Source organism: Portunus trituberculatus, chromosome 2 (assembly GCF_017591435.1).
Source record: "Portunus trituberculatus isolate SZX2019 chromosome 2, ASM1759143v1, whole genome shotgun sequence".
In the NCBI taxonomy this organism is placed as follows: domain Eukaryota; kingdom Metazoa; phylum Arthropoda; class Malacostraca; order Decapoda; family Portunidae; genus Portunus; species Portunus trituberculatus.
This window is the reverse complement of record NC_059256.1, coordinates 12,866,811-12,886,810: the sequence shown is the minus strand read 5'-3', so window position 1 is coordinate 12,886,810 and position 20,000 is coordinate 12,866,811. Positions and strand designations below refer to the sequence as shown.

General features: G+C 38.3%; 1 protein-coding gene across 1 annotated transcript; it reads left to right on the top strand.

Moving 5' to 3' along the window:
• The first annotated feature begins 1,303 nt into the window (after positions 1-1,303).
• LOC123507035 lies at positions 1,304-7,816 on the top strand. The gene is made up of 3 exons (XM_045259543.1): positions 1,304-1,502; positions 1,780-7,570; positions 7,689-7,816. Exon 2 carries the CDS (start codon positions 1,855-1,857, stop codon positions 7,267-7,269), a length of 5,415 nt encoding a protein of 1,804 aa, XP_045115478.1. The 5' UTR covers positions 1,304-1,502; positions 1,780-1,854; the 3' UTR covers positions 7,270-7,570; positions 7,689-7,816.
• Positions 7,817-20,000: the final 12,184 nt, after the last annotated feature.

The window sequence follows — 20,000 nt, the reverse complement described above, 5'->3', positions numbered from 1 at the left end:
GCGAATGAATGACGCTTGATTTGAAGGAGCGAATGGTGATTTATCATTACTGTTACTGTTAGGCCTATATCTCCGTTACTATTAGGCCTATTTAAATTCTGCTTGTGTCTATGAGTTTTTTAATATTTTCTGCATTTTTTGTTTTCTATTAAGTTTTTCTCTATCTGTGTTACTTTTGCTGTTTTTGGCGAATGAATGACGCTTGATTTGAAGGAGCGAATGGTGATTTATCATTACTGTTACTGTTAGGCCTATATCTCCGTTGCTATTAGGCCTATTTAAATTCTGTTTGTGTCTATGAGTTTGTTGATATTTTCTGCATTTTTTGTCTTCTATTAAATTTATCTCTATCTGTCTTAAAATGCCCACAAAACATGCCAAACTGTCTTAAAACGCCCTCAAAATATGCTAAACTGTCTTAAAATGCCCTCAAAACATGCCAAACTGTCTTAAAATACCCTCAAAACATGCCAAACTGTCTTAAAATGCCCTCAAAACATGCTAAACTGTCTTGAAATGCCCTCAAAACATGCTAAACTGTCTTAAAATGCCCTCAAAACATGCCAAACTGTCTTAAAATGCCCTCAAAACATGTCAAACTGTCTTAAAATGCCCTCAAAATATGCTAAACTGTCTTAAAGTGCCCTCAAAACATGCTAAACTGTCTTAAAATGCCCTCAAAATATGCTAAAATGTCTGAAAATCCCCTCAAAACATGCCAAACTGTCTTAAAATGCCCTCAAAACATGCTAAACTATCTTAAAACGCCTCAAAACATGCCAAACTGTCTTAAAATGCCCTCAAAATATGCCAAACTGTCTTAAAATGCCCTCAAAACATGCCAAACTGTCTTAAAACGCCTCAAAACATGCCAAACTGTCTTAAAATGCCCTCAAAATAGCTAATACCACTACCACTACCACTACTACTACTACTACTATCCCTTCAGCATGTGTAGGGGGTGTTACGAGCAGTTAGGAACACCATTTTAACCCCTTCAGTACTGGGACATATTTCTGGCTGAGTTAGGAGTGCGTTTAGACCATTTTTGTTTCGCTAATGTTCGCAAAATGTAAATATGAATAAAGATAACCTACTCGTATGTTGAGTAATATATTCTATGTTTTGTAATATGTAACTGTCTTTTCTGTCCTTTTTTCAGCAAAATTTGTTTATTTATGTGTTTATTCATTGTGAACCACGGATCCTGTCAAGCCTTCAAACACGCAGTCAATAAATATGTTTCTGCAACTTCCTATCTTTTATTGTTTTATCATATTTGTTCTTGTGTTATATGCCTAGCGGGAATCCAAGCCAGCTGATCACTCACGTGCACTGGGTCCTGTGGTGAGGTGGTTTCCTCCTCCTCCTCCTTGGCCGGCTACGGGCTGTTTCGCCGCCAGGTTTTGGATGTTGATGGTGTTGTCTGAGCATTTCTGGGGTGGTGAGTCCATTAGTGGTGTAGTGTGGACGTTGGTGGGACATTGCAGGAGGCCAATGTTGTGAGTGATTAAAGTGTTGTTTAGTATGTTATTATTTCGTGTCTTTAGTGACTATTTATGTATTGATGATTTGTACTGTGAAGTGCTACGGATAGATTTGCAGTGTTGTGAATATATTATTGCCTTGTACTATGATTACTTTGCTTGGAGATTGATATATTTGGCCATGTGTTGCATTATTATTGATAGGATTTATATGTATTTGGGAATTTGCTATGCGGTTCCATGCTGCTTTATTTATTGAGTTTATATGGACTGAATGTGGGGTTATTTGCAGGTTGGATCAATAAACGTTGATACCGCTCGTGGCCCATTTAAGTTCCCACACGAAACAATCCAACAACACTCCTAGATGTTGGAGGGCAACAAATCGGAGGAGGGGGACACCTCAAAGCAAGCCGGAGAGCAAGACAGGGATGCAGTTATCAGGACACTCAAGAAGCATCGCGGCATTGTTAAGGGAAGATTTACATCCAAAGTAAGAATGCTCAATAACCTCCTCCTACAGGACAACCCCATGGAAGTGTTGGATGCAGTGTACAAAGAAATATCGGAATTGTTTGATAAATTAGAAGATGTCAATGTTCAGATATTGCAGGAATGTAGTGAGGATGAACAAAGCCAACATTTAGATTATCTGTGGGATGTGCAGAAGTTGAAATGTGAGTGTCATAGTAAAATTGTTAGGCTTAAAGATGGGCAGACAAGACAACAAAGGATTACCAATGATAACAACTGCAACATTCAAATTAAGAAAGTGGAACCTCCCATATTTAGTGGTGACGTGCGTGATTTTCCCACATTTGTGAAGGACTATACAAGGCTGGTGATAAACCGTCATGGCAAAGATCCTTTTATTCTTAGACAGTCACTGCAAGGAAAGGCAAGGGAGGTGGTGGGAAGACTAGATGATTTTGACGAAATGTGGACAAGATTGAATGACAGGTTTGGATCATCAGCCAAGATAGTGGATGCTGTTTTGGGTGATATTTGTGCATTAAAACCTGTACCAGAAGGCAATAAATCCAAACTCTTGCATATGATAGGTGTAGTAGAGCAAGCTTGGCTAGATTTGGGCAAAATTGGCAAATTACATGAAATAGAGAACTCCCATAGTTTGCTTAAGGTGGAAAGATTGCTTCCAATAGATTTGAAGAAGGAGTGGACTCGTAAAGCAAGAACGTTAGATGATACTGAGAAATTTGAAGAGTTGGTTAAATTTTTGGTAGAAGAAAGAAAGGTAATAGAATATATGGAGGATGACATAAGGACATCAAAGACTGATGTGAAGGCATTAGTGAATGCAGCATCTACTCGGGAGAATGTAGACGAGATGTCTAGTTTGTCGATGGCTATTAGTAAGTTGGCCCAGAGTCAAGAAAATTGCCAGAAACAATTGTTAGACTGTTTCAACAACATGGCACACACAATGATGAGTATCACAAATAATAATCAAGCTCGAGGGAAGCCTTATGGAACGGGTCCGGGTCGTAAAGTACATGCAAGAGGGTGTTGGTATCACAATAATCCATCACACGATATAAGTCAATGTGAAGCCTTCAGCAAATTAGATGATGCATCAAAGATGGAAAGTTTGAAGAGAGCAGGGGCTTGTTTTGTATGTTTGGAGCCTTTTCACATGAGCAGAGATTGTAGCAAGAAGATATATTGCAATGTTAAGATTAATAACACAGATACATGTGGGAAACTGCATCATCCAATATTACATTCATGTTTCTTGAAAGAGTTTCCAATGATCAAGGCAGCAAACAATCTTCTAGATAGAGAAGGTGTACTTTTGACTGTAGGGAAAGTAAGAAGTGGATCACACACCTTATCAACATTTTTTGATTGTGGAAGCAACCTGACAATGATAACCTATAAAGCAGCCAGAAAGTTGGGATTAAAAGGAAAGGAAATCAGCATGTCACTCACGAAGGTTGGAAATCAAACAGAAAGGATAGATTCCTGGGTGTATACAGTTCCATTAGTTGATTCTGAAGGCACACAGTGCACTGTTGAAGCCGTGGGATTTGAGAAAATAACTTCAGATATTGGTGAGGTAAACCTAACCGATATTGCATTCAAGCTAGGAGTAGATCCACAAGAAATTGACAGACCTAAGGGAGAGGTTGATATACTGATTGGCACAGATTATTGTACTCTTCTTCCCACAGTTGCAAAAACGGTAGGAAATCTTCAGCTGATGAAAGGCCGATTTGGATTCTGCGTAAGGGGAGATCAGGGGTTTATTGATGATGGTGGAAAGGGCTTAAATGTTTTTGTGCATCACGTGCAAGGGACCAGGATAGATGACTTCATAATTAAGCCTAGAGTAGAAATGCAAAAGGCCATTGAACAGTTTTTTATGACTGAGGATTTGGGAGTGTCATGTTCACCTAAATGTGGGAGTTGCCGCTGTGGGAGATGCTCATTGAAAGGCCATTTGACAATCAAGGAAGAAAGGGAAGTCAATTTAATAGAGAATGGCTTAACATATGACAGGGAACGTAAAAGGTGGATTGCTGAGTATCCATGGATAAGGGATCCGAATGATTTACAGAATAATTACTCAATGGCATATGCACGGTTGAAATCAACAGAGAGGAGGTTAAACAAAAGGGAATGTTCTTACGCACAAAAATATTGTGAACAAATTCAGGATATGATAGACAGGGGTGTTGCCCGTAAACTAACAAAGGAAGAAATGCTAAACTATGAGGGACCAGTATTGTACTTACCTCACCATGAAGTCCACAAACCTGAGTCTAGATCCACCCCTCTTCGTATCGTATTCAATTCGTCTGCATCCTATATGGGGAGTTCTTTGAATGATTTTTTGGCCAAAGGGCCAGACTGTCTTAACATTTTGGGAGTCTTACTGAGGTTTCGGCAAGACTTTGTGGGTTTGATTGGTGACATCAAGAAGATGTACAATTCTGTGGATATTTCTCTTTTTGATCAAAACTGTCATAGATTCCTTTGGAGAGAGATGGATGCAGACCGCGTACCTGATCATTACGCTTTGACTACAGTTACCTTTGGGGATAGACCGGGTGGAGCAATTGCCATGATAGCTCTCAGGAAAACTTCAGAAATGTCCAATCAGTGCCCAAAAGCCAAGAAGTTGATAGAATGTAACTCTTATGTGGATGATTTACTGACCAGTGTTGTTGATCACAGTGAAGCCCATCGTCTGATGAAGGAAGTGGAGCATATGCTTAGCATGGGAGGGTTTGAAATCAAGGAATGGACAGTGTCAGGTGACAGAAATGTGTCATTGATGCACCCAAAAATTGTAGACTCGAAAGAGGAGAAGGTTTTAGGTTTAAGTTGGGACCCTCAAGAGGACCTGTTCATGTTTAAAGTTCAACTGAACTTCTCAAGGAAAATGAAGAACTGTTTTCAAGGTCCTTATTTGACTGTTGGAGATATAGAAAAGGAATTGCCCGCAGTGCTATCGCGGAGGATGATTCTGAGGCAAGCAGCAAGTATATATGATCCGTTGGGAATGGTGACTCCTTTTACACTGAAAATGAAACTGCTCATGAGGGAGTTAGTGGTGAATATGAGTGCTGATGGCAAAAAACTTGGCTGGGATGAAGCCGTTGATGAAGAATTCCATCGGAAATGGAAATTGTTATTCAAGGAAATGTTTGAAATGGAACATATTTCTTTTAAAAGGTGTTTAAAGCCTAAGGATGCTGTGGGTGATCCTGATTTGGTAGTTTTCTCTGATGGAAGCATGAAGGCATTTGGGGCAGTGGCATATGTGAGATGGCATTTAATGGATGGATCTATTGAATGTACATTGGTTGCATCAAAGAGTAAATTAGCCCCTCTTCGGAAGGTTACTGTACCACGATTAGAGTTGTGTGGGACATTGTTGTCCTGTAGATTAAGACAATTCATAGAAGAAGAGATGGAATGGTCATTTGATACTGTTGTTCATATAACTGATTCAGAGATAGTAAGAGGACAGATCCAAAAGGAATCTTTTAGATTTAACACCTATGTAGGAAATAGAATAGCAGAAATACAAGAGAAAAGTCAACCTAGTGAGTGGTATTGGGTCAGCACTGATAATAATGTTGCAGATTTGTGTACTCGTGGATGCAGACCCAGTCTCCTCCACGAGAACTCTACCTGGCAGCTAGGACCTGAATTTTTAAGATTTCCCAAAGAGGATTGGCCCATCAGTCAGCATTGTAGTGTTGAAATAACAGATGAACTTTATGTCAGAGAGGGAAGGAGTTTATGTACTACAGCTGAAGTGAATGTAGCTCCACATGCTATTGACATTGACAGGTTCAGTGATTATGATAAACTTATAAATGTAACTGCAAGAGTTTTGAATGTGTCACAATCAAGATCACTGTTTGAGTTATCCAGGGAGCCAAATGCACAAGAATTACTGAAGGCAGAAATGTTGATCACACAGGTGCAAAGGAATATAGATGAAAATTGGCAAACAAGGTATCAAAGACTGGGTCCTAGTCAGAATGACAAAGGGGTAATAGTTGTTGGAGCAAGGATAAGCAAATGGCTTAAAACTAACTGGAATCAAGAAGAATATGTATTGCTATTGCCTGAACATCCATTCACTAAGTTATTGATATTACACTTGCATAATCAAGATCATTCAGGAATAGAAGCAACATTGTCTAAATTGCAGAGCAAGTACTGGGTTCCAGGAGCCAGGAAATTGATTAAGAATGTAAAGTCCCGGTGTGTCACATGCAGACGAATTCAAAAGGTGTGCGAAACACAATGTATGGGATCATTGCCAGAAGAAAAACTTAAACCTGCTCCTCCATTTTATAATACATCATTGGATTTGTTTGGACCATTTTGGGTCAAAGCCCCTGTTAAAAGGAGAACTGAACTAAAGGTATATGGGGTAATTTTTACATGTATGGTGTGCAGGGCTGTATACTTGGATATTGCAGAAGGATATGACACAAGTAATTTTTTGAGGACATTTAGGAGATTTGTCAGTGTGAGAGGTTTTCCAAAAGTAGTGCATTCTGATCGAGGTACTCAGTTAGTCAAGGCAAACAAAGGATTGACTGGTGGTATTGTGGATTTGGATTTTGATGAACTTGTAAAATTTGGTGGAAAGGAAGGGATGACCTGGAAATTCACAAGAGGTGCAGATGCTCCCTGGCAAAATGGGTGCTCAGAAGCTCTTATAAAATCAGTTAAAAGAGCGCTTGCTTATTCCATAGGTGATAGAGTTCTTCAGTTCGGGGAGTTGCAAACTGTTTTCTTTGAAGTGGCAAATTTGATTAATGAAAGACCAATAGGGGCAAAACCTGGTTGTGATATTAACCTAGGAACATATCTTTCTCCAAATGATTTATTGTTAGGGAGAACATGTAATAAAGCTCCACCAAGCATGCGTACCACTGACACCAGTCTTTTGAAGTGCTTCAAGTATGTGGATGAAGTAATTAATTGTTTTTGGAAAAAATGGACCCGGGACTTTTTTCCTACACTGATTGTTCGGTCCAAATGGCATGTAGAAAAAAGAAATGTTCAACCTGGTGACGTGGTATTGGTAAAAGACAGTAATACTGTGAGAGGAAAATGGAGATTAGCTCAGGTCATGACTGCAGTGCCAGGTTCTGACAACAAAGTACGCAATGTAACTCTGAGGTACAAGACAAACAAAGCAGGTTTTAAGTATGAAGGTCAACGGGATATGGTTATTGATAGATCTGTGCACAATATTGTAGTTATTTTTCCTGTGGAAGAACAGTACTAGTGGTGGCGGGAGTGTTTCGCAAATGTTCGCAAAATGTAAATTTGAATAAAGATAACCTACTCGTATGTTGAGTAATATATTCTATGTTTTGTAATATGTAATATAAATATATTGATGGTATATTTCATATGGTAGAGTGTTGCGCTTGGCGTTTGTGTTTTGTTGTTGGCCGCTCTTAGTGGGGAGTCCAAGCCAGCTGATCGCTCACGTGCACTGGGTCCTGTAGTGAGGTGGTTTCCTCCTCCTCCTTGGCCGGCTACGGGCTGTTTCGCCGGCAGGTTTTTCCTAGCATTTGTGCAAGGTGCGTACATGCATGTAGGATTGGGTTAAGAGAATACATGTGATAGGCATTGAAGTGATTGATTATTGGCAATGGGATGACAAGGATACAAGTGTTATTTTTTTTTGTAATACTGCAGGTTTTGGATGTTGATGGTGTGGTCTGACCATTTCTGGGGTGGTCAGTACATTAGTGGTGTACTCTGGACGTTGGTGGGACATTGCAGGAGGCCAATGTTGTGAGTGATTAAAGTGTTGTTTACTATGTTATTTTTCGTGTCTTTAGTGACTATTTATGTATTGATGATTTGTACTGTGAAGTGCTACGGATAGATTTGCAGTGTTGTGAATATATTATTGCCTTGTACTATGATTACTTTGCTTGGAGATTGATATATTTGGCCATGTGTTGCATTATTATTGATAGGATTTATATGTATTTGGGAATTTGCTATGCGGTTCCATGCTGCTTTATTTATTGAGTTTATATGGACTGAATGTGGGGTTATTTGCAGGTTGGATCAATAAACGTTGATACCGCTCGTGGCCCATTTAAGTTCTCACGTAGGGTGTTTTAAGGTGATTTTGGTGTTTTTAGGGTTTTTGAGGGTTTTAAGATAGTTTGGTATGTTTTGAGTGTTTTTAAGACAGTTTGACATGTTTTGAGGGTGTTTTAAGATAGTTTGACATGTTTTGAGGGTGTTTTAAGATAGTTTGACATGTTTTGAGGGTGTTTTAAGACAGTTTGACATGTTTTGAGGGTGTTTTAAGATAGTTTGACATGTTTTGAGGGTGTTTTAAGATAGTTTAGTATGTTTTGAGGGTGTTTTAAGACAGTTTGGCATGTTTTGAGGGTATTTTGAGATATTTTGGCATGTTTTGAGGCATTTTAAGATAGTTTGACATGTTTTGAGGGTGTTTTAAGACAGTTTGGTATGTTTTGAGGGTGTGTTAAGACAGTTTGACATGTTTTGAGGGTTTTTAAAGATACTTTGGTGTGTTTTGAGGACATTTTAAGACAGTGTGTTTTGAGGGTGTTATAAGATAGTTTGTCAAGTTTTGAGGGTATTTTAAGACAGCTTGACATGTTTTGAGTGTTTTTTGAGGGTGTTTTAAGAGTTTGGTATGTTTTGAGGGTGTTTTAAGATAGTTTGGCATGTTTTGAGGGTGTTTTAAGACAGTTTGGTATGTTCTGAGGCATTTTAAGATAGTTTGACATGTTTTGAGGGTGTTTTAAGACAGTTTGGTATGTTTTGAGGGTTTTTAAGACAGTTTGACATGTTTTTGATAGCATTTTCAGATAGTCTGGCATGTTTTGAGGCATTTTAAGATAGTTTGGCATGTTTTGAGGGCATTTTAAGACAGTTTGACATGTTTTGAGGCTGTTTGAAGATAGTTTGGTATGTTTTGAGGGTATTTTGAGATATTTTTGGCATGTTTTGATGCATTTTAAGATAGTTTGTCAAGTTTTGAGAGCATTTAAAGACAGTTTGGTATGTTTTGAGGTTTTTTTTAAAGATTGTTTAGCTTGAGGGTTTAAGACAGTTTGTCAAAACATGCCAAACTGTCTTAAAATACCCTCAAAACATGTCAATCTGTCTTAAAATGCCCTCAAAACATGTCAAACTATCCTAAAAAACCTTAAAACATGTCAAACTGTCTTAAAATGCCCTCAAAACATGTCAAACTGTCTTAAACACCCTCAAAACATGTCAAACTGTCTCAAAATACCCTCAAAACATGTCAAACTGTCTTAAAACACCCTCAAAACATGTCAAACTGTCTTAAAATACCCTCAAAACATGTCAAACTGTCTTAAAATACCCTCAAAACATGTCAAACTGTCTTAAACACCCTCAAAACATGTCAAACTATCTTAAAACACCCTCAAAACATGCCAAACTGTCTTAAAATGCCCTCAAAACATGTCAAACGATCTTAAACACCCTCAAAACATGTCAAACTGTCTTAAAAACACCCTCAAAACATGCCAAACTGTCTTAAAACACCCTCAAAACATGCCAAACTGTCTTCAAACACCCTCAAACATGTCAAACTGTCTTAAAACATCCTCAAAACATGTCAAACTATCTTCAAACACCCTCAAAACATGTCAAACTGTCTTAAACACCCTCAAAACATGTCAAACTGTCTTAAAACACCTCAAAACATGTCAAACTGTCTTAAAAAACACCCTCTTAAAAACACGCCAAACTATCTTCAAACACCCTCAAAACATGTCTTAAAACACCCTCAAAACATGTCAAACTGTCTTAAACACCCTCAAAACATGTCAAACTGTCTTAAAACACAAACCTCAAAACATGTCAAACTATCTTAAACATCAAAAAATGTCCTCAAAATATGTCAAACTATCTTAAAACACCCTCAAAACATGTCAAACTATCTTTCAAAATGTCAAACTGTCTTAAAAAACATGTCAAACTGTCTTAAAATGCCTCAAAACATGTCACACTGTCTTCAAACACCCTCAAAACATGCCAAACTGTCTTAAAAAACCCTCAAAACATGCCTTTCCATACTACTACTACTACTACTACCACCACCACCACAACCCCATTAGACCACTAACTAAACACTCTCTCTCTCTCTCTCTCTCTCTCTCTTAACTATACACAGACACACACAGAGTCACACTGACACCCCAGAACAGCGACACAACACAGCACTGTGGTACGGCGGCCTCCCGTACCACAGCGGGGGACTTACATGGTACAGCATGGTACAGTTTGAGGAAGTTATAAGTGTTTGTGTACCTTAAGGCTGTTTTAGACCTTGAGAGAGAGAGAGAGAGAGAGAGAGAGACACATACCTCCCTTCAAAGCCACAGAGACATCAATGGCGCAGATTTCCAGGCTTGACAGCAGAACAGCATCATTGTCAAGGGGGCAGCCTGCAGCATACAGCCTCACCTGAAAATAGTAATAGTAGTAGTAGTAGTAGTATGGAGAGGCATGTTTTGAGGGTATTTTAAGATAGTTTGACATGTTTTGAGGTGTTTTAAGACAGTTTGACATGTTTTGAGGGTGTTTTAAGACAATTTGGCATGTTTTGAGGGTGTTTTAAGACAGTTTGACATGTTTTGAGGGTGTTTTAAGATAGTTTGGCATGTTTTGAGGGTGTTTTAAGACAGTTTGGCATGTTTTGAGGGTGTTTTAAGATAGTTTGACATGTTTTGAGGGTGTTTTAAGATAGTTTGGCATGTTTTGAGTGTTTTAAGACAGTTTGACATGTTTTGAGGTGTTTTAAGATAGTTTGGCATGTTTTGAGGGTGTTTTAAGACAGTTTGGCATGTTTTGAGGGTGTTTTAAGACAGTTTGGCATGTTTTGAGGGTGTTTTAAGACAGTTTGACATGTTTTGAGGGATTTTAAGACAGTTTGGCATGTTTTGAGGTGTTTTAAGACAGTTTGGCATGTTTTGAGGGTGTTTTAAGACAGTTTGGCATGTTTTGAGGGTGTTTTAAGATAGTTTGGCATGTTTTGAGGGTGTTTTAAGACAGTTTGGCATGTTTTGAGGGTGTTTTAAGACAGTTTGGCATGTTTTGAGGGTGTTTTAAGACAGTTTGACATGTTTTGAGGGTGTTTTAAGACAGTTTGACATGTTTTGAGGGTATTTTAAGACAGTTTGGCATGTTTTGAGGGTGTTTTAAGACAGTTTGGCATGTTTTGAGGGTGTTTTAAGACAGTTTGGCATGTTTGAGGGTGTTTAAGACAGTTTGGCATGTTTTGAGGTGTTTTAAGACAGTTTGACATGTTTTGAGGGCATTTTAAGACAGTTTGACATGTTTTGAGGGTGTTTAAGACAGTTTGACATGTTTTGAGGTGTTTTAAGACAGTTTGGCATGTTTTGAGGGTGTTTTAAGACAGTTTGGCATGTTTTGAGGGCATTTTAAGACAGTTTGACATGTTTTGAGGGCATTTAAGACAGTTTGCCATGTTTTGAGGGCATTTAAGACAGTTTGGCATGTTTTGAGGGTGTTTTAAGACAGTTTGCCATGTTTTGAGGGCATTTTAAGACAGTTTGGCATGTTTTGAGGCATTTTAAGACAGTTTGACATGTTTGAGGGTGTTTTAAGACAGTTTGACATGTTTTGAGGGTGTTTAAGACAGTTTGGCATGTTTTGAGGTGTTTTAAGACAGTTTGACATGTTTTGAGGGTGTTTTAAGACAGTTTGACATGTTTTGAGGGCATTTTAAGACAGTTTGACATGTTTTGAGGGTGTTTTAAGACAGTTTGACATGTTTTGAGGGCATTTTAAGACAGTTTGGCATGTTTTGAGGGCATTTTAAGACAGTTTGGCATGTTTTGAGGGTGTTTTAAGACAGTTTGGCATGTTTTGAGGTGTTTTAAGACAGTTTGGCATGTTTTGAGGTGTTTTAAGACAGTTTGGCATGTTTTGAGGTGTTTTAAGACAGTTTGACATGTTTTGAGGGTGTTTTAAGACAGTTTGACATGTTTTGAGGGTGTTTTAAGACAGTTTGACATGTTTTGAGGGTGTTTTAAGACAGTTTGGCATGTTTTGAGGTGTTTTAAGACAGTTTGGCATGTTTTGAGGGTGTTTTAAGACAGTTTGGCATGTTTTGAGGGTGTTTTAAGACAGTTTGACATGTTTTGAGGTCATTTTAAGACAGTTTGACATGTTTTGAGGGTGTTTAAGACAGTTTGACATGTTTTAAGGGTGTTTTAAGACAGTTTGACGTTTTGAGGGTGTTTTAAGATAGTTTGACATGTTTTGAGGGCATTTTAAGACAGTTAGGCATGTTTTGAAGGTGTTTTAAGAGTTTGACATGTTTTGAGGGCATTTTAAGATAGTTTGACATGTTTTGAAGGCATTTTAAGATAGTTTGACATGTTTTGAGGGCATTTTTAGTAACAGCAGCAGTAGTAGTAATAGTAGTAGTAGTAGTATGGAGAGGCATGTTTTGACCTATTGAACAAACAAATGGATAAAACACTCAAAAAATATTTAGTTAGTGAGATGAAGACTTACAAATTACCCAACACTACGTAAATCTTGAAAATTGAACACCCGGAGGTAAGAGGGCAAGAAATTGAACACAAACGCACACACACACACACACACTATGTCGCACGAATGAGGGCACACAAACGCACACACACACACACACACACTATCTCGCACGAATGAGGGCACACAAACGCACACACACACTAAACCTCGCACGAATGAGGGCACACAAACGCACACACACACTAAACCTCGCACGAATGAGGGCACACAAACGCACACACACACACACTATCTCGCACGAATGAGGGCACACAAACGCACACACACACACACACTATCTCGCATGAATGAGGGCACACACACACACACACACTATCTCGCACGAATGAGGGCACACAAACGCACACACACATCCACACTATGTCGCACGAATGAGGGCACACAAACACACACTATCTCGCACGAATGAGGGCACACAAACGCACACACACACACACACTATCTCGCACGAATGAGGGCACACAAACGCACACACACATCCACACTATCTCACACGAATGGAGGCAAGAAATTGAACACAAACGCACACACACGAATGAGAGCAAGAAATTAAACACAAACGCACACACACACACACACACTATCTCACATGAATGAGGCAAGAAATTGAACACAAACGCACAAACGCAGACACACACTATCTCACACGAATGAGAGCAAGAAATTGAACACAAACGCAGACACACACACACACACACACACACACACACACACACACAAACGACAATGAGCTCACACGCAGAACACACTCAAATTAAATCATTAAACAAACGCACACACACACACAGCATCTCAAATATTTGAACACAAACGCACAGCACACACAGCTCACAGCTGTCCCTAACACAGAACACAGCCACGTACACACACTCAGCTAACACACAAAATTAATGGAGGTTTTTGCATATATCACAGCACAGACTAACTTCCACAGCACACACAGCACAACACAGCCCACAGCATGCTCACACACAGCCACAGCCTCGTACAAACTCAGCTAACACAGGAAATGAATACACACACACAGCTATCACAGCACAGACGCACACTTCCACAGCTCACACAGCAAACACAGCACACAGCTTGTCACTAACACAGCCACAGCCTCGTAAAACTACCCACAGAAACAATAAATTAATGCATTTTTGTAGATATCACAGCATCAGACTATTTTCCACAGCAAACACAGCTCACAGCTCGTCCCTAACACAGCCACAGCCTCGTAAAAACTCAGCTAACACAGGAAATTAATAGTTTTTTGCAGATATCACAGCACAGACTAACTTCCACAGCAAACACAGCCCACAGCTTGTCCCTAACACAGCCACAGCCTCGTAAAAACTACCCTAACACAGGAAATTAATAGTTTTTTGCATATATCACAGCACAGACTAACTTCCACAGCTCACACAGCAAACACAGCTCACAGCTTGTCCCTAACACAGCCACAGCCTCGTAAAAACTATCCTAACACAGGAAATTAATCGTTTACTGCATATATCACAGCACAGACTAACTTTCCACAGCTCCCACAGCAAACACAGCTCACAGCTTGTCCCTAACACAGCCACAGCCTCGTAAAATCTATCCTAACACAATAAATTAATCGTTTTTTGCATATATCACAGCACAGACTAACTTCCATAGCTCACACAGCAAACACAGCTCACAGCTTGTCCCTAACACAGCCACAGCCTCGTAAAAACTCAGCTAACACAATAAATTAATCGTTTTTTGCAGATATCACAGCACAGACTAACTTCCACAGCTCACACAGCAAACACAGCCCACAGCTCGTCTCTAACACAGCCACAGCCTCGTAAAAACTATCCTAACACAGGAAATTAATCATTTTTTGCAGATATCACAGCACAGACTAACTTCCACAGCTCACACAGCAAACACAGCCCACAGCTTGTCCCTAACACAGCCACAGCCTCGTAAAAACTATCCTAACACAATAAATTAATCGTTTTTTGCAGATATCACAGCACAGACTAACTTTCACAGCTCACACAGCAAACACAGCCCACAGCTTGTCCCTAACACAGCCACAGCCTCGTAAAAACTCAGCTAACACAGGAAATTAATAGTTTTTTGCAGATATCACAGCATAGACTAACTTCCACAGCTCACACAGCAAACACAGCTCACAGCGCGTCCCTAACACAGCCACAGCCTCGTAAAAACTCAGCTAACACAGGAAATTAATTGTTTTTTTGCATATATCACAGCACAGACTAACTTCCACAGCTCACACAGCAAACACAGCCCACACACAGCTAACACAGCCACAGCCTCGTAAAATCTATCCTAACACAATAAATTAATCGTTTTTTGCATATATCACAGCACAGACTAACTTCCACAGCTCACACAGCAAACACAGCCCACAGCTTGTCCCTAACACAGCCACAACCTCGTAAAAACTATTCTAACACAATAAATTAATCGTTTTTTGCAGATATCACAGCACAGACTAACTTCCACAGCTCACACAGCAAACACAGCCCACAGCTTGTCCCTAACACAGCCACAGCCTCGTAAAAACTCACCTAACACAGGAAATTAATTGTTTTTTGCATATATCACAGCACAGACTAACTTCCACAGCTCACACAGCAAACACAGCAGCAAAGGCCAGAGGGGTGACCAAACTAACCACAATGCTGTGTTAACTTCTAAAACACCCACAGCTCAGTATTCTACAAGCAATTTAGTTGTTTACAAGCAAATTACAAGGACGTTAGATAGATTTAAGTATTTTACAAGCAATTTAAGTATTTTACAAGTAATTTAAGTATTTTACAAGCAAATTACAAGGACGTTAGATAGATTTAAGTATTTTACAAGCAATTTAAGTATTTTACAAGCATTTTACAAGTTAGTTAGTCTAGATTTAAGTATTTTACAAGCAATTTAAGTATTTTACAAGTAATTTACAAGTTAGTTAGCTAGATTTAAGTATTTTACAAGTAATTTACAAGGAAGTTAGTTAGATTTTAAGTATTTTACAAGCAATTTAAGTATTTTACAAGCAATTTAGTCATTTACAAGCAAATTACAAGGACGTTAGGTTAAGTAAGGCAAGGTTCCAGTGATCTACAAGCCTACAAGCGATTTACAAGTTAGTTAGTCTAGATTTAAGCATTTTACAAGCAATTTAAGTATTTTACAAGCAATTTAGTCATTTACAAGCAAATTACAAGGACGTTGGGTTAAATAAGGCAAGGTTCCAGTGATCTACAAGTCTACAAGCGATTTACAAGTTAGTTAGATAGATTTAAGTATTTTACAAGCAAATTACAAGTTAGTTAGTTAGATTTAAGTATTTTACAAGCAATTTAGTCATTTACAAGTAATTTACAAGTTAGTTAGTCTAGATTTAAGTATTTTACAAGCAATTTAGTCATTTACAAGCAAATTACAAGGACGTTAGGTTAAGTAAGACAAGGTTCCAGTGATCTACAAGTCTACAAGCGATTTACAAGTTAGTTAGTCTAGATTTAAGGATTTTACAAGCAATTTAAGTATTTTACAAGTAATTTACAGGTTAGTTAGTTAGATTTAAGTATTTTACAAGTAATTTAAGTATTTTACAAGCAATTTAGTCATTTACAAGCAAATTACAAGGACGTTAGGTTAAGTAAGACAAGGTTCCAGTGATCTACAAGTCTACAAGCAAGTCTACAAGTTAGTTAGATAGATTTAAGTATTTTACAAGCTATTTAAGTATTTTACAAGTAATTTACAAGTTAGTTAGTTAGATTTAAGTATTTTACAAGCAATTTAAGTATTTTACAAGCAAATTACAAGTTAGTTAGATTTAAGTATTTTAGAAGCAAATTAAGTATTTTACAAGCATTTTACAAGTTAGTTGGTCTAGATTTAAGTATTTTACAAGTAATTTACAAGTTAGTTAGTTAGATTTAAGTATTTTACAAGCAATTTAAGTATTTTACAAGCAAATTACAAGTTAGTTAGTTAGATTTAAGTATTTTAGAAGCAAATTAAGTATTTTACAAGCATTTTACAAGTTAGTTAGTCTAGATTTAAGTATTTTACAAGCAATTTAAGTATTTTACAAGCAATTTACAAGTTAGTTAGATTTAAGTATTTTACAAGCAATTTAAGTATTTTACAAGTAATTTACAAGGAAGTTAGTCTAAATTCCATCATTTTACAAGCAAATTAATTACTACTACTACTACTACTACTACTACTACTACTACTACTACTACTACCACCACCACCACCACCACCACCACCTACCTCAGCTTCTGGGAGAGATTCTGCCGCGCACACAAACGCACGTACATCTCCCACACACTGGCCCTCCTGTACGTCGAGCGTGTGCGTGTTCTGGGCGCGTACACACAGCTGCATCTTGGCCTCTGTGTGTGTATGTGCGTATGAGAAATGCGTACATGACTGCTTGTTTGCATACATAAATAGGTAGGTGGATTAAATTATATATATATTTTTTTAGTTTTTTTGCTGTAACTCGTAAACGGAGGATTATAGAAGAAAATGCCATAGAGGGTTATTGATAGAGAATCCTTCAATACACCTACATGCCAACTTTCATGCCTCTATCCTAACCCTGTGGAGAGATAGAGAATAAAATAAAAATGTCATCTTTCAATTCGCTCTAACTCACCAAATTATTAACAAATGTCATAGAAGATTAGTGATACGGAATCCTTCAATATACCCACATGCCAACTTTCATGTCTCTATCCTAACCCTGTGGAGAGATAGAGAGAAAAAGAATAAAATAAAAAATGTCATCTTTCTTAAAGAAAAACGGAGCAAAATATTAAAAAATGTCATAGAAGATTAGTTATACGGAATCCTTCAATACACCTACATGCCAACTTTCATGCCTCTATCCTAACCCTGTGGAGAGATAGAGAGAAAAAGGATATATTCAAAATGTCACATCTTTCTTAAATTCGCTCTAACTCAAAAACGGAGCAAAATATTAAAAAATGCCATAGAAGATTAGTGATACAGAATCCTTCAATATACCTACATGCCAACTTTCATGCCTCTATCCTAACCCTGTGGAGAGATAGAGAGAAAAAGGATATATTCAAAAATGTCATCTTTCTTAAATTCGCTCTAACTCAAAAACGGAGCAAAATATTAAAAAATGTCATAGAAGATTAGTGATACAGAATCCTTCAATACACCTACATGCCAACTTTCATGCATCTATCCTAACCCTGTGGAGAGATAGAGAGAGAAAGGATAAATTCAAAAATGTCACATCTTTCTTATATTTGCTCTAATTAAAAAACGGAGCAAAATATTAAAAAATGTCATAGAAGATAAGTGATACGGAATCCTTCAATACACCCACATGCCAACATTCATGCCTCTATCCTAACCCTGTGGAGAGATAGAGAGAAAAAGGATTATTAATTATTAACTTTTACCATAGACACACAGATAGACAGACAGACAGACAGACAGAGGAGGAGGAGGAGGAGAAGGACATGTCAAACTGTCTTAAAATGCCCTCAAAACATGCCAAACTGTCTTAAAATGCCCTCAAAACATGCCAAACTGTCTTAAAATGACCTCAAAACATGTCAGTCTTAAAACGCTCTCAAAACATGCCAAAACACCCTCAAAATATGTCAAACTGTTTTAAACGCCCTCAAAACATGCCCAGCTGTCTTAAAATATCTATATATTGCATCATTATGGTGTTTTGAGGGCATTTTAAGAGTTTGACAGGTTTTGAGGGCATTTTAAGAGGCATTTGAGGGCATTTTAAGACAGACTGACATGTTTTGAGGGTATTTTGAGACAGTTTGACATGTTTTGAGGGCATTTTGAGACAGTTTGACATGTTTTGAGGGCATTTTAAGACAATTTGACATGTTTTGAGGGCATTTTAAGACAGTTTGACATGTTTTGAGGGCATTTTAAGACAGTTTGACATGTTTTGAGGGCATTTTAAGACAGTTTGACATGTTTTGAGGGCATTTTAAGACAGTTTGGCATGTTTTGAGGGCATTTTAAGAATTTAGCATGTTTTTAAGGCATTTTAAGACAGTTTGACATGTTTTGAGAGCATTTTAAGACAGTTTGACATGTTTTGAGGGCATTTTAAGACAGTTTGACATGTTTTGAGGGCATTTTAAGACAGTTTGACATGTTTTGAGGACATTTTAAGACAGTTTGACATGTTTTGAGGGCATTTTAAGACAGTTTGACATGTTTTGAGGGCATTTTAGACAGTTTAGCTAAGATCAGACCATTTTATTGACATTAGCAAGGGTCTATGGAGGTCAGAAGATCATTAATGGCCAGTCTTCACTATTTTAGAAACTCCATAGAGACCATTGGCACTCTCGCAAAGAAGCCATCCCCAAAGAGAGAGAGAGAGAAAAAGAGAAGAGGAGGAGAAGGAAGAGGAGGAGGAGGAGGAGGAGGAGGAGGAGGAGAAGAAGAAGGAGGAGGAGGAGAAGGAGGAGGAGGAGGAGGAGGAGGAGGAGGAGGAGGAGGAGGAGGAGGAGGAGGAGGAGAAGGAAGAGAGAGGAAGAAGAAGAAGGAGAAGGAGAAGGAGGAGGAGGAGGAGGAGGAGGAGAGGAGAAGGAGAAGGAGGAGGAGGAGGAGGAGAAGAAGAAGAAGAAGAAGAAGGAGAAGAAGAAGGAGAAGGAGGAGGAGGAGGAGGAGGAGGAGGAGGAGGAGGAGGAGGAGGAGGAGGAGGAGGAGGAGGAAAAGGAAGAATATCAACTCCTCCTCCTCCTCCTCCTCGTCTTCCTCTTCCTCTTCCTCCTCCTCCTCCTCCTCCTCAACCACCATCACAACCTCAACCACACGTGCTGTAATGTTTACCTTCACAAAACCCTTATTAACCACCTTCCCCTTATCTCCCCGCGCTCCCCTTGGCCCAGCGGGGAGACTAATGATCCAGGGACATGTGGACCAATAGGCAAGGGCAGGGACCCATTAGTTAGAGAGAAATAATAAAAAATGATAGACGATATGCGGGACTAACCTGTCTGTGCTACTAATGGCGGTAAAGAAGGAGCTGCGCATGCGTGCTTTGATAAATATTAAAGTCTTATTTTGTTTATTTTTGTAGATTTCTTTAGTTTTTGGTTCAGTTTAGGTAATTTGAATTTTATAATGTATTTTTTGTTAGATTTTGAGTTTTTATGGTGTTTAGAATGTTTTATTTCAAACTGATATTTTGAAGGCATTTTACATTATTTTATGTTTAGTTTAATATCAAAAGGCTTTTAGAGTTTCTTCAAATTATTTTTGATAGTTTTGATTTTTTTTTAATGATTTTCTGGTTAATTTTTGGAGTTTTAATGGCATTGCGTGTTCTTTTCATTTCAAACTGATATTTTGAAGGCAATTTACGTTATATTATAT